Below are 26,001 nucleotides of genomic sequence, written 5' to 3' on the forward strand. Positions count from 1 at the left end.
ACTAAACCTTACGATTGAATTCCGGACTTGATTCGACTCGGCTTGAGCCAAGGATTCAGAGGAAAAAAATATTTTCATTTTGTGGCTTACGGTTCAAAAGTTATTAGCATTTCAAAATTTCATTTTTGGACAAGTGGTGGCGCTAGGTGCTTCTTCTGTGCTTGGCCCCTAACAAGACATTATTATTGAATTATCCTGGGTCGCACTACGTAACTCCCACAGTTTGAGAGCCACTGCTCTATTGCTTTTCTCTGCTGATACACTCAATGAGTAAGATATGTGGTCACATAATGGATTAATAAATACACAACTTTTTTGAATATTACATTTTATTTTTATGATTGATCTCTGTGGAGCATTAAACATGTTGAAGATAAAAGGTAATGAATCCAGCAGTGACCTAGTTTAGATTACATCAAAATTGCACTTTAATTGCACTCTAAACAGACGTGTCTATCAAATGGAAATCATGAGCTTTTTTTTTTTTGAGATGCTGCGTGGCTATGAAGCAATACAAAAGCAAAACTGAGCAAAAACAAATAACATAAGAACATCAGTAATACAACTTCCTCTAAATCCTCATTACAAATGAGAGATTGTAAGATAAGTTATTGAATTTACAGGTAAAACCACTTCAGTTTGTAGTAATTGTTTGGAACAAGTTTGTAAAACAGATAATACAAAATACACAAAATTTAGAGGCTGCTCAAAAACAAAGTAATTTAACAAAAAAACAAAAGTTGATTTGTCGCAGTAGCAACAAAGCTAATCACACACAGCATTTTCAAATTTTCAATACTCAGACAAATTCAGTCACACAATGCACACATTTTAGGTTGACCAAATCCCACATCAGATCTGATATGAGAAAACATTACTGTTAAGTGACTGTAAACTGTGCGATGATAATGGCAATTTTTTTTTTTTACAATCAGTTTTTACAATTTCCCTCAGATCAGACCAGAGACGTGACGACTGCAATAATGTATAATGTAGAGGCATCATCATCTTCAACATATACATTGTAGTGCAAAGAAATATCAAAATAGACCACGTACATATTGGCACTAATATGCTGTAAGGAAAAAAGTGACCTTCCTTTGATTCACTGGGTTTACACTGTATGCATGCAATCGATAGCAAACATATCAGGATGTTTTCAGTTCTCACTTCTCCTCTCACAGACATTTGTATCTTCACTGCTACTCTGTAACACGTTTCCCCCAAATCTACTTCTAGGTTTTAATAAGAGTATTTTGACCATGTTGAAAACTGGAATTTGTTAATTCACACCAATTGAAGGGCTCCGGAGTACAGTGGCCACTCCTTACGCCAACAAATAACTCGACTGTGTCGCAGAGCAACTCAGAGAATCTGTGTAGACCTTTTAGGGCAAACACTTTGTTAATATTGCAGTGGTTCTTGTTCTGGTTATTACTAGTGTTTTAATTAACCTTTTTTTCTCTTTCCAGGGGGAAAAATTCACCCTAACAACAAGCTCAGACCAGTCCATAACTGAAGAATCCCAAACAAAACCTCACAGGCCCACAGGTGGGTAACATCCCCTTCAGATCTCCATTCACTCATGAATAGAAAAATAGGCTCCACCATACAATTACATGATTGATTTAAAAACGTTTCATAGGAAAACAACAAACTAAAATGGAAACAATATTTTCTCATTCATTAGTCAGAACATTTTATTTTATACAATCTTTAAAAAGCCTTTACAAAAACAGTATCTGAAGGAGGAGGCAGTCCATTTAGGCATACAAATGATTATTTTTTCCCTTTTGGGGTGACTTTTGATCACTTTAATGCTTGTGGTGCTCTTAGATGAATACATTTGTTGTCAAATATTTTAAAGTAAAATAAATCCTAAATCAATCTCCTTCATATGGATGATGGTGGAGTTCTCTTTTAAGGTAACTGTTCACTTCATAAATTTCAACTCCGTAAAAAACTCAGTAAATTTCTGTTTTAGCACTTATTTCAGTTACATAAATTCAGCCCCATGCAAAATATTTTATATTTCTGGCATCACAACATGATCATAGGGCAAAGTCAGTGTTCAGTGGGAAAAAAAACCACACTATCTCTGCAGTCTAATGACCCTTTTGATTCTAGAGAGTTGAGTGTTTCTTCTTGTCAAGGGAGTTTTTAGTTATGGTGAAAATGCAGGGATATAAACTCAGTGCAAGTTATTTTTTCTCCCATGCTGCCAGTGGCAACACACATTAATGTTAGTGTGATACATCCTTCATCTAAACACATTAAAAAGAGCGGAAACTTAAAAAATCTTATCTCTGGATAGAAAGCGAAGCTAAAGCTTTAACTCGTATATATCTGGACAGAAAGTCTTTAAAAAAGCGTTAAGCTTGAAACTCATTCCAATTAAAGACAGAACAATACCATGACATTACTGTAAAGGAATCATTTCTGGCAAATCACTAAACCCTTGTTGGGTTTTTAGTATTTGAGTAGTATTTACTCATCTCACAACTGGAAAACAGCTACTCTAAACCTATTGTTGATTACAGCGGCAGTAACGCCATGAAACCACTGAATGTATTTAGACAATCTGAAAGAGAAATAGAAATAAAAATGGCAACAATCAGTTTCAGAGGATGGAAAGAGAAGAAAAAAACAATGTTAAGGATTCAATGACACAGTACAGCTGATTTTATTTCAATTAGCATTACCACAAATTTCGATAAGATAAAATATTAAAATTCATGGGTATAAACAGTAATGCACAACAAGACGAAAAAGTCTCAATATTTGTAAGATTTTATTTTTTGATGTATAAACACTGTACATAAATTACTTTCTCTGCGACTAATATTGTTGTAAGGATAAATGGATTTTTTTTTTACTTAAAAAAAAAAATCCATAAAGATATTCTAACATCTCTTGTCAAAGTACCGGTCAGTTATGAGATATATATTTATATATTTTGTTCTGTCAGTTTCCGCTCTATTCACCACCTGGGTTGGTTCAGGAATGAGATTGTACACTCAGATTTGATTATATGAACCACAACTGTGTCCCTTCAGAAATCAAAGCAGAAGAACTAGCTCACAGTCTAAAACCTCAGTCCTCACTAGTTGACAAAACGTTGCTGAGAACAAGGACGGTACGAACCACTGAATTAGTCACTGCCTCGCGAAAAAGGCATTATATTAGTTCATCTGGGTGCAGTGGTCTTCGTATGTAAACACATTTGCCTTTTTTTCTCTCAATTTTATCACTGACCAAGTCACCTTTAAGGTTTTATATAAAAAGCCAAAAAAAAAAGACAAGAAAAACAAATCATAACTGAGTTTTTTCTTGGGTTGCTCTTTTAGAGAGTCCATTATCCCTTCAATGCAATAATGTGAACAAATATGTAGGATGGGGGTGTGTTCAGTCAAAGAGGAAGTGCCTCAGGTTTTTTCGTATAACTGCAGTATGTGTGGCACTTAGGCACAACTCCTCACTTCTCTAACATAAACCCCTTCCCTTTAGTCTCTGGGATAGGAGCTCTGGGAGTGTATACACTGGAGAGAGGAGCTTGTGGAGCAAAGGGGCAGTAGTCTGTTGAACAGTCTGTGCTGTGCAGACTGTTACCTCTTCCCAATCTCGCTCTGCCTCAGGAACTGGATATTGTTGGCACTGTCGGCCAGTTCAGGGTACTGCTCCACTGATAGTACATAGTAGCCATCGTAACCCAGCACCTTCCCAGAGCTGAGCAACTGCCTCTTCTCCCCCTCTGTCCAAAGACGCACTCCCTCCTCCCCATCACGTACGCGCTGCTGCTCCCGTGCCCATGCACTTGACAATGCTCTCTGGCGAGCCTGCTCTAGAACACGTGCCTTCTCCTCATCCAGTGTCATGCCATAGCGCACATGTAGAGCCAACGCGCCGTACTGCAACTCCACATCTGCGAAGCGACGTGTCCGTCCATTGACCACGGTGGTGGACTGTGACACTGTTACGTTGACACCATTTTCTAGACTCTTGCGACCGCTGGTGAGCCGCAGGGCACCCAGGTCACTCTCGGGCAGGCTGGTCTTTATGAAGTAGTGCGTGTCACGACCTTCCACTGTGAAGTGCAGATCCTCTAGGTAGAAGGCATTGTTGAGGACAGTGGCCACTTTGATGCAGTCCTCATTTGCTATGTTCAGTGCATTGGTGGCCACTTGGCTCTTACTGGTAATGGCAAGCATCACACCTTTACCAATGAGGGATTTGACTGTGGCGAACCACAGCCAAGGTTTTTCACGGCTTGAATGTCGTCGGCTTAACTGGATCTCTGGCATCCTCTCAAAAGACAGGAAAGCCTTGGCCTGCCTCATAACCTCCTGCTGGACCCCTGAGATGGACTAAAGTGAGCCAAAAAAGACAAAATACATACTAATTATTTATCTGGACATATTTGTAAATACTAAATCTCAACTTGAATGAAGGCAAGGTTACTAGGGCCCTGAATATTATTTTAAATTTTAACTGAACGTTTTGAATGAATCACGATATGCAGAGTAATTCAAATGGTTCGTACTACTGTACGAAAGCAAAATTATCAGCTTATGTGGGACAAAAGATGACATTAGACTGCATACCGGTAGGTCGTCCCATAGCTGACTCTTCCTCATTTCTAGTGAGGGTTGGGTAAGGTCAAATTTAGGGATGGGAAATCCTGGGATAACATTATGCAGGTGAAAGCCAAATGTCACCAGCCAGATGTTGACATCTATGAATGAAAGAACAGACATTGTAAAAAAAAAAAGATATTCACAGGTTGACTGACAGTTTTTTGCCCAACAGTTAAACAGTGAAACAAATTACAATCGTAGTTATACAGTGTGAGAAGGGCCAGCTCCTCACCTGTGACATACTCCTTGACCTCATGTACCTTGCTGATGGGATTATTATTGCGGAACATATACAGATTGAAGGGAGCTGGGTCCTTGCCCACCCTGGTCCAGGTGCTAATATCTGGGGTTGTCCAACGGCCAGCTTGAATGTCATAGTCCCGCTCTCCAAAGTGCAGCAATCTTGTTAAAGGATCATATAGGCCACCATGGAATCCAATAACCAATTGAAAGTCAGGGTTAGAGTCAAAATAGATCTCTCCATAAGCAGTATATTGCACCTGCTTGAGGAGAAGCCCATTGCTGCTGAAGACTGCGAGTGGCGTTCCTGTGTTGTCACAAGCTATGTAAAACTCCTCACCACTGCTGATCTCCATGGCAAACAGATGGCCTTGTAGGTCATAGTAGAGCGAGGTGATTTCAGAGCTGGAGTGGTTGTAGACATGGGTGATGCGTGTCGGGTAGTTGAGGTCCGCATAGAAGAACTGAAGGTGCTGGCCCAGACTGTTGCGAGAGGCCAGGCGCCTTCCTAGCCCATCGTAGCGGTACTGGATGGTCCAGCCACTGGCTTTACTATGCACCCGAACCAAGAGTCCCTTGGAGTTGTACTCAAAGATCTCTGTACCCCTTTGGCGCAGAAAGCCATCTTCGTCCATCCGATACTGCACGTCGCCCAGCCGAGTGATGCGGTCTCGTAAGTCATAGCGGAGGGGAGTGAGTCTTGCACTATTGCCAGGGTTCAGCAGGTGTAGGTTGCCGTTCAGGTCATAATTATACCGCCACATCATTTTCTCATTCAGGTAGACTGTCTGCAGCTGCCCGTCCACATCATACTCGTAGCCATATTTGGTAGTGTTGGCAAAAGGGCCGATCTTTATTTCTCTTTTGGTGACACGGCCCATGTTGTCATATTGGATAGTGATCCAATACATGAGGGAGCGGAAGATCTCATACTGGATTTCCTTGATGCGGCCATGGACATCAAAATGCTTTGTATAGGTCATGACGGCTGTTGATATGATCTGATTAATGTCGTAATAGATGACGCCGAATTTCCCAAACTGCTCAACCTTGCCAGAAATGTCGTCAAACTGATAAAGATCTATAGGAAGGGGGGTCTCGTTGATGACTCCTTGCATGCTGGTGACTCGGAAGCTATTGTCATAGGTGTAGTCAAAGCGGGCGTTGACCATGCCATCCTCACTGAAGCGGAATATCTGCCGATCCACCAGTGGACCTATCTGTCGATATCTGATAGAACAAATGAAACCCTCACTCTGTAGGTTGACAGTTTTCAGCACACCTGCTGTCTCATCATAGGTGAAGCTGACCCGTGTGCTGTCATATAGGATCTCGGACAGCTTGTTCTGTCTCCGATACTTATAAAGGACACGCCGACCAGTGCCCAAGTGTGCCACCCGCAAGAGCTGACCGTCTTCACTGTAGTCCACCGTAACTGAGGCATTACTTTCAGGCGGATTGTAGATGTTGCGGTAGTAGCCGACAGAGCGGATAGTTTGCATGGTGTGACGGGCCACACTTGGCATAGTGATGGCAGAGAGTCGATCCTGCAGATCGTAATCAAAGATGTACTGCCGTTGGCTGTGTAAAAGCAGCACCATGGACTGTAAATCAAAAGGTGGGAGAGAGGAGAAATTAACCTAAACAATTCATTACTCTTTCATGCATTTCTTACATGCTATTAAAATGCAAATGGCGTGTAAAATTATTTAGTGATTATTTCTTTGCCTAATTGAGTTCTTCTTGACCCTCAAGCTTCTAAATGCAGGTCTGCTGAATGTGCATGGCTGCATAAATATAAAATGTTCTGCAATTACTGGCTTTAGCCTCATGATTTGTCCATACTTATCCCAATAAGGTGGGTTGAAAACTGTTTTCGTGCTCTGCATACTGTGAAACCAGAGCATCAATAAAAAGAAGGGGTTTTAAAATCCATCTGTATGCTAATCTTGAGGTAAACAAAGTCAGCAAGTTGTCTTTGAGTTATGAATGACTGAGGCCTCATGTTTATGTTTATTCCATGTCTGTTTTGGGTCTTGTTGGACAATGTGAGAGGTGAGTTAAAGCAAAGGATGATAAATAAGTGTTTCTCGCTGTGGGCTTAAGTACTGACATCCCCAGAGCCTTTTGTTGAATGGATCTGAGACTGTGGAATTCAGAGCTGCCATATCACTCCACATATATTCATGTCCTTCCTGGTAAAATACGCACACTGACTGACGTCTGCAGATTTTGAGGGCTATCCTTAGAGGCCTCTCCATCTTGGGGAATTGCTACAGTGTCTACCTTTGAGAAGCCTTCACCTTGTCATCCATATTTGGACAGACATTAGTCTAGTTCCCTAGGCACTGCTGGTGGCATATGTTTGATATCCTCTCGCTGGTCACGCTACCTGCGCATGTGGCAGGCGACGGAAAGACAGGCTAGCCATGCATATTTAATCTACACATTTACACAGTGGTTTTTCTTTCCACAAAACTTTTGTGGTTCCAGCTAAGTGCTCTCTTGGAGGAAACTCACTTTTTCACTTTTTCAACTGCTATCCCAAACTCTGTAAAAACCTTATATTTTGAAATATTTAAATGTCCACAAACAAAACATTGTTAAGAAGAATTAGTATTTACAAGGGTAATCACATTCGGCAGCGAAAAAGTTGTGATGTCCTGTAAGTAGGGTTGGAGGTACAAGTTATTTTTTTCATATCACTCTTTGTCTCTTTCTTTAGGGTATTATTAGGCTGAGCTCAAACCCTGAGTTTTCCCTGTGGTCTCATTTTGAGACTCTAACTTTCTCTATGAGACCTTACTAAGCCATTTCCCTCACAAGAAACATCCACAACATCCAGTTTCTCTCCCTCTCGGCACACACCAGTTTCTGGAGTCTATAAACTTACCTACATAGTTCCACAGAAATTTCTGACCCCTGGATAACTTGGGGTCTTTCTATAGCTATTTCTCAGCTTTTTGTGGACCAACAAACTTCATGTTTGTACTGCTGACACAGTTATAATGGTGTGCTTCTGGAGAACCAATTCAAAGTGAATAACCATCAGTAAATCTCTGTTACGGTGGAGCACTGTGGACACCTTGAACTTTAAGAAACAGTCACACAGCCATAACCCACTCCCGTATTGTTTCTATCCTACAGTGTTCTGGGATGAAACACAAAATTATTAGGTAGAATGTCCAAGCTGCACTTCCATTCAAGGAAAGTAGAAGATTTCAATCGCCAAGCTCCATAAAAGCATTTACCCTTAGGCCCAATAAATGTGTTCACCTAAATTTGTGGTAGCAGTCATTTTCAAATACTGTCAATTAATTTATATCTGTAGAATATCAGAATTCAGACTATTTGAACATTCTTGCAAAAATATCCCTTGGAAATTTCTGACAATAAAGCAACACATATTCAACACACTCCAGGAAATCTTGTGATATAACAGTACCACTATTGGAAAAATTCACAATACTCACCTTGTCCAAATAGGTGTAACTCCAGGTTTTGCCATCAGCAAAGGTTCTGGAGACTATGCGTCCCTGGCTGTCGTATTCTACCCTCTCGACTGTGGGGCCTCTCTGAAGGCTTGTGACCTGGCCACTGCTGGAATAGGTGAGGTTGACAGACATCAGCTTACTGCTGGGCACCCACAGTGTAGTATGACCAGAGGCATCATACACAATCTTGAGAAGGAACTTTCGATGATCGTCATATATTTTCTCTGTGCGCAGTGAGCGGTCATAATCCACAGACAGCAGGTTTCTACCGTTGACCTTTATGATAAGAAGACAGAATATTTATGATTATAACAGTCATTGCTAACAAGTATAATATTTTTTGGTAGGGTTGATTTTCCCCAACTTCAGTTACATTTGAGGAATGAATAGAAGTTGCATACAAACTGGTAACTAACACACTTTCAATCTCTCTACTAGTCTCATTAAATTAAATTATATTATATTTTTTGCAACTCCGAGGCTTTGAAATGCCAGAGAAGCAGTTTCCTATATAAGAATCAGGGTTACTTTATTGATGCTCTGAGATGACCTGCTTCTTTTGTGGAACAAATGAAAGTGGAAGGAGAACAACAGAGGACTCTGCAACAATTCAGCTGCTCTTCATAACAAAAGAAAATAAGATAATTTAGAAAAGATATAGTCTGGGTCATTGACAAAAACTGATGACTAGACAAAAGCCTTTTCTAAAGCCATTTTATAGTATGTGTCTGTGGGTTACGTAATGTCAGAATTAGTTCTAGTTCAAATAGCAATGTGGATATGAGGGTTACGCCAGTTAAGATCAAAGATGAAGCTTCTATTTCAGTGTTTCTAGAAATAACACATTTTAATTTCCCATAATTTACAACTCTCAACTCAGTCAAGCCAGGAGTTATATGATAGTGTGTTATGAAGTGTATTCTACAGATGTAATGAATTATTCTGACTACACTAGTAAACACTCTTTACAAAGAGTCTTCTAAACAACATTTTTACATACCCTGAGTTTCCTGCCGAATACTACGACTTTCCCCCTGTTCTGTTCTTTTCTGAAGCGCCACTCCACCAAGTTCTGTCCATTCTCTCCAGGCAGGGTCATGTTTCTTCTGGCCACTGTCGGGTTGGATGCGCCCGCAAGAATATGAGGCTCGGTCTGGAAGTGAGAGTCCATTCCATTGGCATAGATGACCCTCATAGAGTTATCATAGCCCACCTGGTAGCTGTTTCTTAGTTGATCTATGAGGAGGAAAACAGCAGGAGAATGAAACGAGAGGTAGTCGGGAAAAAAGCACAAGAAGAGAGAGTTCATGGCGATTATTTTAAGACTGTGAATTCAGTGTGTCAGAATCACCACATTGATTTTTATTCTCAAGTCACATCATATTTGGTTAAGGATGTTAGAAGAGGATTTGTGAAAAGAAAACCCCATGAGAAAGACATTCATTTATTTGGTTTGTGCTATGATTGCGCTGCAAAACGTATAAATACATAATCTTTTTAATCTAATTAAAATCCCTTTAATCTAATGACTTTTCCCAAATTCACATTTAGTCACCATATTGCTACGTTACCTCAGTCTATAAACCTGAAGTGTGTAATTTCTGCATCATCAAACAAAATTGCAAAAATAACTTTTTAAACAGGTTTCCCCATATGAAACTGGTCAGAAAAACAGAAAGTCCAGTCCCAAACTCAGGCCACTGGTTGAGCCAGCGTTGCCAGTTTGAGATGTTTTGATAACGCCACAATCTTTAAACATTTAATGGAAATCAACCTACAAAGTAATTACTTGTTGTCTTTGCATATTAAGCTGGGTTAAGGTTATTAAAAGTTTTTCAACATCAAAAGAATTACACACTTTAAAGTGTGCTATGCAGATGTATTATTTCAGAGCCCAGCTGTCCAGTGTGTTTTCATTCCCTGTGGTGCTGTGATTATAGTGAAACTATAAATTAACATCTGACAATTTTACCCCTAATGAATGAGTAATGAGTGTTTGGTCATTAATATTGATCTAACCTGTGAGTTACAGCTTGATTAGCAGTGTGGAACATTTCCAAGACTTAAAGCAACAGGTCAATTTATAGAGCCATGAGGGGCCACTGTTAATAATGATAATACAGCAGAGACTTGCCGCACCTTGAACTAATGTGTAAAAAGAATCAATGGAAGAAAGGTTGGTGGTGATGCTGACATCGTCATCTCTTCCTGAGGTTTCAATGTCCACTGTTAGGGCTCTGTCCATCTCCCCGATTAGACTGGTGATAACCCCAGTAGGGAATGTCACATTCGTCAGACGTCCTTCGCTGTCATAGCTGTAAGGCAAAAATGCCATTAGAACACCTTTTGCAATTGGACCTCACTGACATACGGTCAGCAGTTCTCATGATGGAATGACATTAAGCAGACTAGCATGCATGTACGGTTTGGAGTGAGTCTTGTTTGGGTCCTCTGAAACTTTTGTATGTATGCTATATGACAGGTCAAATTTGTGTACATGAGTCAAGAAAGGTGAAGAAAAACTTGAATATAGGGAAAGGGAACTTGTGTGTGGCCAAGTATGGTGACCCATATTCAGAATTTGTGTTCTGCATTTAACCCATCCAAGTGTACACACAGTAGTGAATATACACCCGGAGCAGTGAGCAGCCAATGGGGATTGGGGGTTCGGTGCCTTGCTCAAGGCAAGGGTCTCACCTCAGTCATGGTATTGAGGGTGGAGAGAGTGTTGGTTATTCACCTACAATCCCTGCCGGACCTGAGACTCGAACCCACGACCTTCAGGTTACAAGTCCAACTCTCTATCCATTAAGCCACGGCTGCCTGAGGTTTACTTTTTAACAAATTCTGGCTAGTTTGAGTTGCCTTGCACTCACAACTGGCCTGAGGACATTTCTATATAAAATGGGGATTAATCCTTACCCACATAATAATAATATAATAAAAACTTGACTCATCGAAGTCACAATCGTTAAGGCCTGTCAATGCCTGCAGTGTATTTGTGGTTATGGCAGGGTAGGTGCACAGACACTGTGTCCAACATGTTGGCCAGAAGGACCTACCCCAGACTGGCATTATGCAAAACCACCAGCCGGAAAATGTCATACAAATTCATTTAGCATTTTCACCATGCTCTAAATAGCATGTGGTGAAATAAATGGTAGGTTTTGTAACTACAGGCTACACTTTGCTGAAGGAGAGGACTTAGAGAAGCATGAAATCCTACAGCAGGAATGTGCACTACAACAACAATCTATACAAAATGTCAAAACTGCATAAACCTTTAAAAATACAGAAATAGAAAGATCTAATAATAAAGGTTTAGAGATGTGCTCTGCTACAGTGTAAAATAATTGATAGAAGCACTTACTCATAAAATGTGGTCCAGCCAATTTGAATGCTCTTGGTGGCTAGCAGGCCGCTGTTGCCATGGTAGGTGAAGAGCACCAACTCCTGCCCCTGTGCTGTGAGGGTCTTAAGCCCTCCATTTGTACCAATCGTCAGCCAAATAACTTGGTTGTCAGGGGCAACAATACGCACTGGCATTCGATTGGGGTCTCGACGAACCCGAAGCGTATTTCCACTGCTATCTGTTACAGCGGTGATATCATCCTCATTGCTATAGCTGAAGTTGTACTTGTAGTCACCAGTGACCAAGCTCATAGTATACTGATGCGTTCCATTGGAGTCAAACACGTAGAGATCTTGAGAAGCAGGTGAAGCAACTTCATAAAGACCTGAAGAGCCTTGTGGAGGTCGATTGTGACGTATGGCACGGATCCTAATGTTTCCCAGGTCAGCTACGTAGAGTGTTCCGTCAGGAGAGACCACCAGAGAGGAAGGAGCATTTAGCCTTGCGTCTTTGGCATACCCATCGCCTGTCTGGTAACAGTCACAGTTAGCGTTATTCTTGCAGTCGCAGTCGGAGGGCGCGCCTGCCAAATGAGAAATCTCGCCATCTGTGCTGACTTGTCTGATGCGGTTGATCTTCTTTTCATCTGTCTCGGCAATATAGAGGACTCCACTGTAGGACAGAGCGATGGCTGTTGCACCTTCTAGAGTGGTCTGGATGGCACGCTTTCCCATGGTGTACTCGATGCCCGGCACCTGGCAATGCATAGGTCTGCCTGCCACAATGCGCACCTGCCTGTTCTCAGTTATCTGTAGTACAACATTGTTGTCAAGCACATAGATAGAGTTGTCCATAGGGTTGATGGCCAGGTCTGTGGGCCACTCTAAACGCACCTGCAGAGAGGACAGATCAAATAGGGAGGTGGATTACTTACGGAATCTTGCATAGATATACACACAGACAAAAACACGTTATTACATCCCCCGCTTGCTCTCTCACTCTGTGCACAGTTGATGTTTGGTTCTGACACTGATGAAGAAGGATCCGTTACTTTGGAGGCTTAATACATTGGGTGCCTCTGGTTCATTCGATTTGCCTGTCGCTGGGTCATTTATTTTGCAACGGGATGCAATTCCTCAGCGCCTACAGGGAACAACTGTCTGGCAAAGAAAAGCACACCAAGAACAACACTGTCCGCATGGAGGACTGGTCTCAACCAGACTTTTAAAGATGGCTTGGAAGGACAGTCTTGTCTGGACATCTATTAATAAAAATAAAATCGTTCCCCAGCACACACTTTCTTTCAGACGTTGTTTATACTGAGAAAGCATAAGAATTCTTCTCTTGATCATGCATTGTCTTGTCTGTCTGAATTATCCGGTTTCAATATTTCTTCACAGTCTCGACAACTTCAATAATGCTGCCAAGTGCCAGTGGGGGAAAGTTATGCAATGGCATAATCTATAACTCGCTCTTGCAAAGATATGCTGACAATATAATTGTCAGCCTGTTCCTAAAGCTTTGAGTGGATTCAATGAAATCAACTTATATGGCATGACTGGGACATTCCAAGACCAGGTGTCTTCAGTTCTTCTCCTTCGTTCGCTTTCTGCACTTCCACTTCCTGCTCTGAACCTGCACCCTGGCCACACGTGCAGGTTAAGCGTCTTTGAAGAGCACCACATTAAAACGTAATGGTTCTGAACTACAGCAGCTGCTGTGGATAAAAGCTTTCTCTGCTCAGCCATGGCCTGTCTGTGATTCCACCTTCTGCATAATGCATGAATTCAAGACCAGATTTTACTCAGGGCAAACGGATTTTACTTGGGTGCTCCACAACATGCCACCTAAAATGTTTTATCAACTCTCAGGTCACCACCTGATATGCAAAAGGCCAACTAGGTAGCCTCAGAAGCAGACAGAGTACTTTTATATGCTCTGGGGATGAACTTGATTTAGACTGAGCATTTTAAAACCTTGAGTGAACCCAAGATTTCCTTGAAGAGCACTTGAGTTATTTTCTGCTGTCCCTATTGGCCTTACTGAGGTAGGTGACAGTTGTGTAGGTTGAGCTGCATATATCCTTAATGATGCACATCGATGACTCGCAAGAGCAAACGTTTGGGTAATTGTGAGGCTGACACCAACTGTCTGGGTCTGTCCATACCTCATTGAGCTTCACTGAGCCTGGACCCAAGGGTATGTCAGAAAACAGCCATATGTCTCATCCCCAACCTCCATCACTTAGACAGAGACAAATGGGGTTGGTGGGGAGACCAGAAAACAGAAAGAGTGGGGAGGATGGATTCTGCCTAAGACTGTGGATGAGAAAGTTTACTAAACACTGCATAACAGCCCTTTTCAAGCAAAAGATCCTCTTCATAATAAAGCTGCAGGTAATAAAAAAAGTCCTACTCGCACACCCACAATAGAGATGTGTTTCCAAAGAACATAATTTCTTGTTTGTTGCACTGACTACTATGGCAATCACCTTGGACTTGCTCTGAGACCCAACAACATTAATGTAGCATCATGTATGTTTTCAGCTATTGCCATTGAAGACATACTCTATTTGCAGTCAACCATGATGAATTTATTCCAGAAGGTGCTATATAATAGTGGAGTACTTACATAAAACTAGGAGTATTCAGCTGATTATGTGATCCCGTCATGGTCCCCATGAAGCAAACCAGTCAATAATAAAAGAGCTTTTATTAGCCTACTGATTTGACTGCAGTCTTCATCTCATGTTCATCATCTTTTGTACAATTACTTTCTTTATGTCTAGAAATACTAACGGATGATATGTTTTCTCACTGAGCTCAGGTGATTAGATGCTTTTAGCACCAGAGGGAGAGCAGCCAGAGGGGGGAGCTCCAGGTCTTCAAGGACGTTTCTCTGGCTTTCGTTTGGGTGGAGGCTACCACAGAGGGCTGAGCTCAGTCCCTTTGTTCCTGATTTGGGCCTTAAAGTATGTCTTGAGGTTAGTGGATAGATAGTAGGTCATAGTGCAGTCTACTATAAGTGGTTGGCTGGAAAAACAATGAAACAAACAGCTAGAAGTCTGCAAGCTCTAGCTCAAGCTCTAGTGTTGTGGTCTTTAAAATAGTAAACCGTTACTTACAGGGCTCCTCTGATAGTAAAATCGTTTAATAATTATCATAAAACAAATACAAAGTAATATTAAAATGTAAAAATAATAATACTGCATTTTTTAATAATTAATCTCACAAATCTCATTTGAAAAACTCTATTAGGGACAACATGAAAAACAATTGTGCCTTCCAGTTCAAATGAGGCAATAGTTTCAATTGCTTCCAGCCTTTGCTTTTATCTTTGAAACGAGGCCACTCATCCTAACACCACTTCAGTGATAAAGCCACAGGATCAGCTGAATCTTTGTACTGAGAATCACAGATTGCATTCTGAAATAAATCGAAGTTTGGCCTTTCTGCCCTCTAATATTTAGTTTTAGCCCAGTGGCATAACTGGACTGAATTCAACTCCATAAATCATACTACAGTCAGGTTAGCAGTGCTGCAGCTTTTCTTTTGTGGCAGCAAAAATAGACAAATTAATATTTAAGATTGAAGTGCATTAAACAGTGATGTAGAGCAGGTGAGTATGAATGTATACCTGTCCGATATGCATGCTGGTATCACAGGTCAGAGGACGAGCAGATGTGAGGTCATTAGACCCCAGAAGTGTTGAGATGATGCCATTCCGGTCTACTTTCCTGATCATGGTACCATCTACGAAGTAGATGAACCCGTTCTTATCCACAGCAATGCCTATGTAGAGAGGGGGCAGATGTGACAGCTGCAAATAGACACACTGCACCAGCAAACAGGCGAAACACGACTGGTACACATGTCACGCTTGCCCCTGTGGTTTCCAGGTCACTGAAGATGCGGCACTTGGTGAATAATTCACAATGTGCTTCTGGTTGGTGAATTATTCCTGAGCTAAGAATGATGTTGAGAGCAAGTAATATTCAGGAAGCAGTTTTTTTTTTTTTTTTATCTAGTCAGAGCTAAAACCAAGAATAAAGGAACTGAACCCTCTGGCACTCTGATCCAGTGAGGATCACAGGCCTCTCTAGTTTTCTCACAGAAATGTGTCTGTGTGCACTATTTAATAGTTGGCTGTTGCTATGTTGATAAGTTTAACTAAACCAATATTACTTGAATAGCAGAAAGAATTTTTATGCTATTTGTGTGTGCGTGATAGAGAACAAAAGTGTGTCGTGTTCAGCTAGTGTCCATATTGATTAGCAGGCGTTCAGTATCTTTACCTTTGGGTCCCAGCAGTAGCGCCTCAGTGGCCTTGCCTCCATCCCCACATCGAGCCTCGTCAAACGGCAAACACTGCTCTCCGGTCCCTGCCACAACCTCTGCGTTCTGCAGCAGCTCTTTGGTTCCCGTTAGGGCTTTAGGCCTGAAGATCCGTCGTGAGTTGGTGTCCGAAACATACAGCTGACCTGTCATCGGGTCTGTTGCTAGGTAGTATCTATGTGCAGGATTGTTGCTAACAGGACAAAGGTAGAAATTCCACAATTACAAAAAGAGCAGTATAGTATATTGGCACACAAAAACAGTCAAGATTTATAAACAAACTGATACAGCAACAAAAGAATGGGTGAATAAGCAGTGCTTGAAGCAATGAATAACTGAATAGATTTAAGTTGGTGCAAGTTGACTAAACTATTATAGTCAAAAGTTAAAGACCTACAGATGTATAGAAACGTGATCACTGATCACTAGCTATTGTGTTTATTGCTGAAGTGAATGTACTTGTTTGGCCCGGCCGGTTAGAGGGGAAAGGAGTTGAGCACTCTGTCAGAGTGAACCTAATGCGTTATGACTGGAAATCACTATCGTCCGACACAACCATAATGATGCCCACCAAACTGTCACATCCTTTCAATCATTTGCACTTCCCACCCGCACCCTTACGGACAGAGGAAAAAGCCAGCGAGCAACATGAAGTGATGTATTTGTTGAAAAAATCAACAGCTTTTCTCAGTGTTTCAATTAGAAGCGACTAAGGTCTAAGAATAGAGCGCAGACACCTTGCAAGTGGGTTGGCTGACGGGGAGGCTATTTTCTATGTTTTGAAACAGATGCGGGCTGCTGTAGCTGAAGCGTCTGCTTTGTACAGTAACAATCTGCTAACTTTTATTTATATTTTTTTTAAAAAAAGGTCTCGGTTCCTGATCTTATATTAGATTTGCTGTGTGATGCGGGGCTCCATGCTTAAACTGATCCTTTTTTTAGTTATTAGATATTTGCTCTATGCCAAGATCTAGTGAGCTGTCTACATGGTAGGATTTTAAGGCATCATAAGTTTGCACCCGATGTGAAGGTCACTTAAGGTACCTCAGCACAGAAGCTCATTGTGTTTTAGAGCAGAGATTAAGTGTGTTTACAGAAAAGAAATTAAAAGCAATATAAAGTAGATCTATAAAGCTTTCACATGTGCTAATTACACTGTTCATAATTTGAATCAGCATGCTTCCACCAACACAGACAAGGGGCTAAGAAGGTCTCAGGATGATGTTAGTTACTGTTGCTATGTGGCACAGACAACACATCATACTTAGAGTAAATAAAGATCAAACAGGCTAAAACTAACATAGCATAAAACATTTTGCTGTGCCAAATGGAAACAAATGTGAGTTCTGGGAGTGAAGAGGCTTAGAGTTGGCTTGGTTTAAGGACACTGAGGTTTGGGGTCAATAATCTCCTACGTTTATGAGGCTCTGTAGAGCATTAGGGTATATGGGCACGCCTTGATGACACATACAGATGGGCCGAGACATCTGGGACAAGATGAAGACGAAGGCTAGCCATTAGATGGCTTCTAATGTTCACCAGCCAGCAACAGTGGTTGTGAATTAATAACTCTTAGCACTTATTAATTCAGAGTCATTAATGCTTAATGGGCCGTTTTTGTTTCTCAGAAGCATTGAGAAATGTTGGCGAAAAAATTTATGTGTCTAAAAATACGCCCATTTAATTACTTAAACTCAACCATTTTGCCCACACGGTGCAACCATATAGCAAAGTTGGCCTCTAATTCCATTTTAAATGATTTGGTAGGATACGGAGAGGAATGGATAGTATGTCCATGGGATTCCTAAATTTATCCCTGGTTGCAAATTTATTCAACAGGCTCTAATGGCTTTGGCTCACCCACTTCAAATTACTCGCATTTATTTCCATTCATGGGCTCCATACATCTGCGATTAAACCCTACAGAGGTTTCGAAAATAACTTAATGTAGGATATCAACATCTACTGCGCTCTGTGCATCACCCCTCAACTGGAACTATTCAAACATGTGTGGGATGATGAGGGCCTATTTGCAGTCTTTATCAGGAACTCCTGCTTGTCCAGGGCAGAGACATTTGGAGTAGTTAACTTAAGCACTGGAGACCTGCCAGGAGAGGTTTTGTCCTGAATCCTTCCTGAGAAAACAGGTCTACACCAGTGTCAGCTAAAATGGACGTCTGTGTATTTTACTTAAGTCTTTTCTGACCGATTTGGCCACAGAATCAAAGCGCAGATGAAATTCAAAAAACAAACTCGTTCTAAGCTACTTGACGTACCTTTTCTCTTTCTGGTTTATGCAATATGCCACATTAAAAGAAAATATTTTGAGTTCTACATAAATGCCTCAGCTAAGCTACTCTTATATCCACAAAAGTGGAGAAAGAGATTTCACAGAGCCAGAAAAAAGAGCTGAAAGGAATTTCTCATTGTGTTGGGAACTTCCCCATGGGATTTGTGATGTTGATTTATAAACCACTGACATACTAAGATCCTGTATGAAGAACAATGATAGCCAATGTGTTGAATTATTCTAACGATTTTGTCAGGAATTCAGATCTGTTGTCATAACCTGTACAGTAGCGTTTCCAAGGGATCTACTCCATTACTGCACCGTCAACAAAAACATTTGAAGATCTCCTAAATATAAAGTCTAAGACCACATTGAACATCTTGGATATAAAAGGCAATTGATTACAAACTGACCATCTGAGTTATTTGTATAAAAGTTCAGATTTCCTTTCTTTTTTGAAGCTTTTAACATTATTCTGGTTCACAAGATCAGGTTTTACACAAACATGTGGAAATCATCTAGCTAGAGTGAATGACAAATTTTTAGGTTTCAATTAAACAAATTGTTATGCTGATAATATTAAAAAAGCAAAAACAAAAACCAGTGGTCTTAGACTTTCAGACCTCAATGTATTAGAGATTCGGCAATGAGCTTTAAAGTACATTAAGTATGTGAATTAAATAATACCAAGAAAATCAAACAAACTTTAAGAATTATCACAAAATGTCACTGGTACTCCATAAACATCTGAAGCAGATGACACACATTTACATTTACTTCTGATGGCATGCCACAACACTTATGGAGAGACAAACACTTGTATAAAAAATGGCCTGCAACCAGACTGAAAGGGGATGTGCATCTGTGAGAGAGTTGGAATGGCTTACCTATGTCTGAAATCTTTATTTCTTAGGGTAGCAGAGGAAAAAAAGCAGAAATAAGAGAGATAAGAAAAGGGAGAGAGAGTAAAACAGCAGAAGCACATAAATCTTGTCAAGATTGGGAAAAAACCAGGTGTGCATATATTAATCTCTCCTTCTCACACATAGACGGGATATAATGCAGCAAGACGGGCCTGTTAGCTGTACTTTGTCTTGTTTCTTAAACGGAGTTGGATGTGTGAATATTCCACCTGGGAACTGAAGAACAGTATGAGCTCACAGCACACGCTGAGGTTAACTGGCCCATAATAGCAAATTGATTGTGTCCCAGACAATGAAAAGCAATTCCTTAAACATTGCCTTTAGCCGCACAGAAGCCACGCTGTGAATATGTCACACAGAGGACCACCATTTCATTTGCTTCATCCATGTGTTTTACGGCTTTAATGAAGGAATTTAATTTACAGGAGCAGCAGACACACACAAAGATGATACTGAAACCTGTTAAGCGCTGGGCCATTTATAGAGACCTCGTGTGAGCGCACATATGAGAGATTTTTGCGCGGGTATCAAGTTGGGGGCAGATGGAAGGAACGGAAGATGATAAGATAAGGTTAAAAATACAGTAAGTGTCAATGACAGAAAGACACAGGCAGGGAAAACATGAGATGGAAAACGAGAGGCGGCTAAAAGGAAGAGACAGACGATTTAGGCCAAAAGAGAAAGGAACAAGAGATAAGGAAAGAGAGGAGATAAGAGTTAGCGGTCATGTATCACCGCAATGGCTAAATGAGGTGCTGTAGGAGAGTGGAGAGTGACATGGAGGGCCCTCTAGGCCCCGCCGAGTGTGAGGGAAGAATTTATGAGCATTTCAGTGAGAGTCTATAAAAGACCCGAGACACGGCTCTGATTTCATATAGAGGAACCCTGAGAGCACTTTGAAAGAATATCTATGTGTCTCTTTCTCTGTGGATGTGTGAGCCCACTCTAGATCTAACGAAAGGAAATGACAGGTCTTGAGGTTTGAAAGAAAAGGGCACATGTGTTCACCTCATGCTTGTAATGTATCAGCTCTGCATTTCATTGTGTTTAGATTATAGACACTCTGATCACAGTCAGGAGGGAATATACTTTGAATATTTCAGATAGTTTAGATTATTAAATCACTATCACCACTGTTTCTTTTTTTAAATACATACTGAATGATCAAAACTATTTTTTCTATTATAGAGATGGAACATTTGACAGCTTTTTGGAGATATTTTCCTGTTAAAGACAAAATGTCATCATTTACTAACCCTCATGTCACTTCAAATCTGAATGTGTTTGTATCCTCTGTAGAACGTAAAAGGAGTTAATTTTATATTATGTGCAGACTTCTATTTTCCATACATTGAAAGTGAGTGGAGACTGGGGCTTTTGAGTTTAATTTGACCAAAAAGAACAACTAGGACATACAAAATAACTCCTTTCCATATATTTACATTTTAGCTTACATTTAGAGATTCAAACATTTTTATTATTTTAATACTAAAAATGCATTTTTTAAATATTCACTTTGTGCTGCCAACTAGGGATGCCACAATTCTCAATATAATATTGAACCGTTCGGTACGACATCCACGGTTCAATACGCGCTTGTGAATTGCGGTTTTTCGGTTTTACGTTTAAATAATTTATGTGCGTTTTATTTCTCTCCGAATTGACTGTTTGTGTGTGCCTGTAAGTCTACGAGCTGAGATGAGGAAACTCCTTCCCGCGAGTGAATATTCAATCATATGCTCTAAAGTTAGGGGGCGCTTAACCATCATTCCACACTTTAACATGGCGAGCAGCGGTGAAGTGAGGCAACAGTACGAGGAAGCGCCGGCGTCTTTCAAATCCGCGATGTGGAGACATTTCGGTTTTGCCGTTGAGTATAATCAAAGACTATAATACATGTCACTCGTATTGTTTTAAATGGGGAAAAATGCAACGCTCAATATGGCCGCTCAATCGCAGGAAGCCCCGCCTTCTGAATGAAAGAACCAATCGTTAATCAGTAAAGTCAGCGCGTCACTGCAGCTGCCGTTAGAAGTCCCGGTTGCTATAGAAACAGTCAGCGCTCTGAGACTCGCGCTCAGGACTGCGCATGCGCACTGGCTGATCTAGCCTGAGAAATAAGCTTTTTATAACGCTATTTGAGCAAAAGAAACAACAAATTTATGTGTTCCCCAGTTTGTACATGGGCTACCAGCAGCTCTAAGATTTCAGTGTTAATTTTTTATTTATTATACAATACATAAGGAACTAGTGTAGGCTACTGTTCTTGGCTTTTAAGTAAAATAAAGGAGCATTGCAATAAATCGTTTTTATTTTTTTCTCCTTAACCTCTTACTGTTCCTATTGCCTAAGCATAGAATAACAAAAAAAAACACTTATGTGTCAAGCCATCAGAACCGAACCGAACCGAAAACCGTGTTAAAAAACCGAGGTATGTATTGAACCGTAGGCTAACTGTATTGTTGCATCCCTACTGCCAACAGTTGTATGCAAACTCCTAAATGATGAGATTTGAGTTTTTGAATGTCAACTGAAATTAAAATTAAACTAAACTAAACCACAATAGATTTGGTGGCATATAAAATGCCCAGCAACCAACAAAATACAATTACATTTCAATGAAAAAGCAAACATACTTAGAATCAACAGCTTCTTTAAATTATAAGCTTTACGGCTATATTAAAAATCTCTGATTAATCTCTTTGAAGAAACAAAAACAACTTTGTTTAGTTGGCAGAAAAACTCTGAGAGATAAACTGTTTCTCTGAGCTCAGTAAATAAACGCAGACGCACACACACAGTCTTTGATGTGGGCTGGAGGAGCTCAATAGAAGGTTTGTGGTGGATCATAAAAAAGCGAGGTATGGGAATATGCATTTCTTCTTGGCTTAAGGGGGCGAGAGCACCAGTAATGAGTCACCCTCTACAGACGAGAACTCTGTCACTGTCAGCACGTTCTTCTCAGACCACATGAGCCTTACACTGGGCTGAGTGCCCCATATTACAGTCTAACAACAAACAGTGTTCATATCATTAGCACAAAGGCTACATTATATTGTTTTTTAATGTACTAGCTTGCGTTTCTTACCTCAGCTCCATAACACTGGTAACGTTTCCAGAGGGAAAGATGCGTCTGATGTAGTTGAAGTCCCCGACGAACAGGCTGCCATCAGATCCACAGGCGAGGGCCACTGGAGCCAGCAGTTTGTTGCCATCAGCCTGGCCATTACAGCTGGGGCAGGAGATACTGCGCCTGCGCCCATTACCCATAATGGTGCTGATCACTGGAGGCTGCTGGGAGATGAAGACGTTCTCACCGTTGCCTTTGTACAGGATGCCTGCGGGACAGGAAGAGAGGGTTGCGTGGGTGAGCAACTCTATAGTATATCATCACAGAGCTGAATTTGGAAAGATGAATAGCATGATCTAATGAATATCCATAACAGTGATTCTGATGATGTAATGTTCATTTACGTTTTTGATATACAATAGTCAGCAGTTAGATCCAGTACTCTAATATGATTGGATAAGTTCAAAAGGCTGTGTTTGGAACGTTCCAGACAGGCTGTCAGTCTGTGTTGCTCTGTATATATGCATTATTATGTATACAGACCAGCACAGACAAAACATTCACTGACAGCCTGTCTGGAAAGCTGCAAACACAGACTTGATGGTTTGTGTGTGTGTACTTGACAATCCCCCCTTCAGCAACCTGAGGATAGGCTGCATTCAAGGCTTGAAATGCAATAGTTCAGGGATTGAACCTACAACCTTTCAGTTATCACCCTGAATCTCAAACCATTAGACCACACCAAACTAATCAAACAATAATCAAAGAAAACGAATGAGCCATAAAAATTTAATCAGCGATACCCGTTTATTGAATGAGAGGACAGTTTATCTATGCAGCATCTCATTACTGCTATAATAACCTATAAATCCTATGCACAACAAGAGATCTGTTTAGTTCATTTAGTATTCTACCTCTTTATCTATACCTTTGGCTAAATAGGATATTAAATTACTATTTTTATCTTTTTAATTAAATAAATTAGGCAGAAATAAACAAGGAAACATCAAATTGATATTACGAACAATTAGGAAAAAATAACCGCTTCATATCTTACGTATTAGCATTTCTTAAACAGTAATGAATTTTTGCTTTTGAATATTTTATTTTATTCTCAACCTTAATGTTATGCTATCAAAGGGTGTTGCCGTTTTTCAAACTGGTTCACAGAACCGTCTGGCATAAAGTAATGTAGCATTCTGATAATTCATGTGCTAATATATTCAGCAGTAAGAAAAGGGGGCAATCTGGCAGAAGTTCAGAATCAATAAACAGCCCAAACACATGCTGCCAGAATGATTATATGGCACTGGAAACTTAAGCAAATCGATTAATCGAATCACGATGAAATGTCTGTTGGGTGCATCACAGTAAGTTTTAAAAAATAAAAACTACATCAATATATATTTTGTTTTTGTTCCCTCTTATTAGTTCCAAATGAAAAACTAATACTCATCCCCTCACACACTGTTAAAATGATTTCACAAATTGCTGTGGACTTTTTTCAGACTTTTGTAAACTTGGTTTAAGCTTTTATTCTGAGAACATTTGCCTGTGAAAACAGGTATAGCATTATTAATGTTAAATAAAAGCCAGTTAAGACTAACTGTGTCACCATACTGTGCGTGAACAAGTCACTACCCATCGTGACTAAAGTTATTTCCTGTTTTTCTATCTGTCACTGCACCTCTTCAATTCTGAATCCAGGTAATACACCCCGTTTAATCCTATAAGCACAGCAATTGTGAATTTGCATGCCTGTAAGGTCGAGTATATGTGGGGGAAAAGCATGTATCTGATAGTTTCGCTGTATATTTGTGTGTGGGTTTGGGTTTGGGCTGTGTGATGAGCTCGCTTGGCCCCAGGTTTGGATTTTATCGTCAATGTTGTGCTTTAATATTCTCAGGACTAATTTTAATGGTCCACTAATAGCAACACCAGATTGACTAAACCCCGCCAGATTTATGCCCTTACCTTGTAACTCTGACAGCAGCATTACTAGCACTGTTCACAGATTTTTCTTTTGTTTTATGAGAGGCTGGAACTGTATACATATACCAGATAAAAATGTGTAAATTGGTAAACGACAATAAGCAATGATAGTAACAATAAATTTAAGTTAAAAGAGGAGAAAACATGCCCTCAAACATTTCAACAACTGTTACATGCTCTGGGAAATCTGAAAATTACTTCCAGAAAATAGTTTTTGCGAAACTTCTTGACTGAAGCCTGTAACGGGCAGGAAAGATCAAGCCTCAGGTTAGCAATAGAACACAGGGGGTCTTTTATCAGGCCCTAGAGTGGAAAAAAAAGGTACAAAGAATATTTTGATCTTTTTTTTAAATGCTGGTTAGGATCAAGGGGCACCAGGAGAGGAGGGTCAGCAGGAACAATCACTAAAGTGTACAATTATAGACAGCAATATCTTCATGATTTATGAAAGAGAATTGCTAAATGTTGGAGGAGGGAAGACAAGAATCAGCGTCGATGTGCTCACTGGCACATTCACATTTAGTAAATAAGCATGTCTCTTTGTTGAGACTCTCCACTAATAGGTTCTAATAAAAATACCTTCCAAGTCTATGTAATATTATCATATTTTAAAAGTACGAGTCAGCAAGCCTTTGAAATTGTAATACATGTGCCGCTATGGTCAATAAGGAATTTACAAGCTATTGAATAGCTACCTGCTTTCATGATAGAAGAAACATTAAATTTTAACAACCAGTTTTGAAATGTAAAGTGTGTTGAAAGAGCATGTTGCTTCAGCATATTTTCTCCATTCATTTGAGCAGGTCAATACTGCATAAATGTAACAGCACTACAGTAAAACTGTTCATTTAGCAAACAGAAACCAGGGAATCCTTAAATACAAGATGAACTACCCCACAAGAAACTCAAAATATCTGGCCTGACACTTATGAAAGCCCAGAAATAAGGAAAATGAGATTTGAAAATGTTAAAATGAAAAAGATAAAATATCCTACACTCCCATTGTCAGGCAGAGTTTGCATTCACATTCATATTCTTAGCAGAAGCACACAAATCACATTAAAATGGCAAGAACCAGCACAGAGAGCGGAGGATACATGACACCTGCTAAGCTAGGCCTCAGAATTTCATACAGCGTGCTGAATTTAATAGTGTTGCTGGCTCTCGCTTCCCACAGAGAAAGCAAACAAGACAGAGAGAGAGAATGGAGACAGAGGGCATCAGGGAGAGACAAGCGATTCGTAGACTGAGCAGAAATAACATGTGCCACCACAAACCGCTGTCATCCACTGTGAGTGCTCAAATTAGAGTCCACCACAAGTCTCCTGTCAACTGTGAACTCCACTAACTTCCTACTGCCTTCTCAGCACAAGCCCTCCACCCAGAAGGAGAGAGAGAAGTTGTGTTGCAAAACCTGGCGTCTATGCTGCTTACATCAGAACCATCACAGAACATCAGAAGTGTCCGATTCGGAATGCTCTACGTCGGCAGCAACTTGCATGCCACACAAATAGCACCGGAGAGACTCGACTCAACCGGTTCCAATATAGTGCAAAGCATGAAAATACACAACTCGCACAAAGATTGTGGCATTACATTAATGAAACCCACACCGCACCTGTTTGATCTGCCATATGAGGGCTTGGAAATGCGAGCGGATATACGTACACCC

At 40.4% G+C, this 26,001-nt stretch overlaps 1 protein-coding gene across 3 annotated transcripts in view; it reads right to left on the minus strand.

Moving 5' to 3' along the window:
• Positions 1-317: 317 nt before the first annotated feature.
• The window catches only part of LOC306874087 (teneurin-3), a 238,565-nt gene continuing 212,881 nt past the window's right edge, over positions 318-26,001 (minus strand). For all 3 annotated transcript variants that reach the window (XM_079423825.1, XM_079423827.1, XM_079423826.1), the window contains 10 exons: positions 22,356-22,605; positions 16,015-16,247; positions 15,357-15,511; positions 11,739-12,613; positions 10,508-10,683; positions 9,369-9,604; positions 8,348-8,644; positions 4,867-6,478; positions 4,602-4,732; positions 318-4,364 (listed from right to left, as the gene is read on the minus strand). In XM_079423825.1, coding sequence (XP_079279951.1) covers positions 3,606-4,364; positions 4,602-4,732; positions 4,867-6,478; positions 8,348-8,644; positions 9,369-9,604; positions 10,508-10,683; positions 11,739-12,613; positions 15,357-15,511; positions 16,015-16,247; positions 22,356-22,605 — 4,724 coding nt within the window. In that variant the 3' untranslated portion in view covers positions 318-3,605. The remainder of the gene's footprint in view (positions 4,365-4,601; positions 4,733-4,866; positions 6,479-8,347; positions 8,645-9,368; positions 9,605-10,507; positions 10,684-11,738; positions 12,614-15,356; positions 15,512-16,014; positions 16,248-22,355; positions 22,606-26,001) is intronic.

The sequence above is a fragment of the Barbus barbus genome (genome assembly GCF_936440315.1).
Source record: "Barbus barbus genome assembly, chromosome: 8".
NCBI lineage: Eukaryota > Metazoa > Chordata > Actinopteri > Cypriniformes > Cyprinidae > Barbus > Barbus barbus.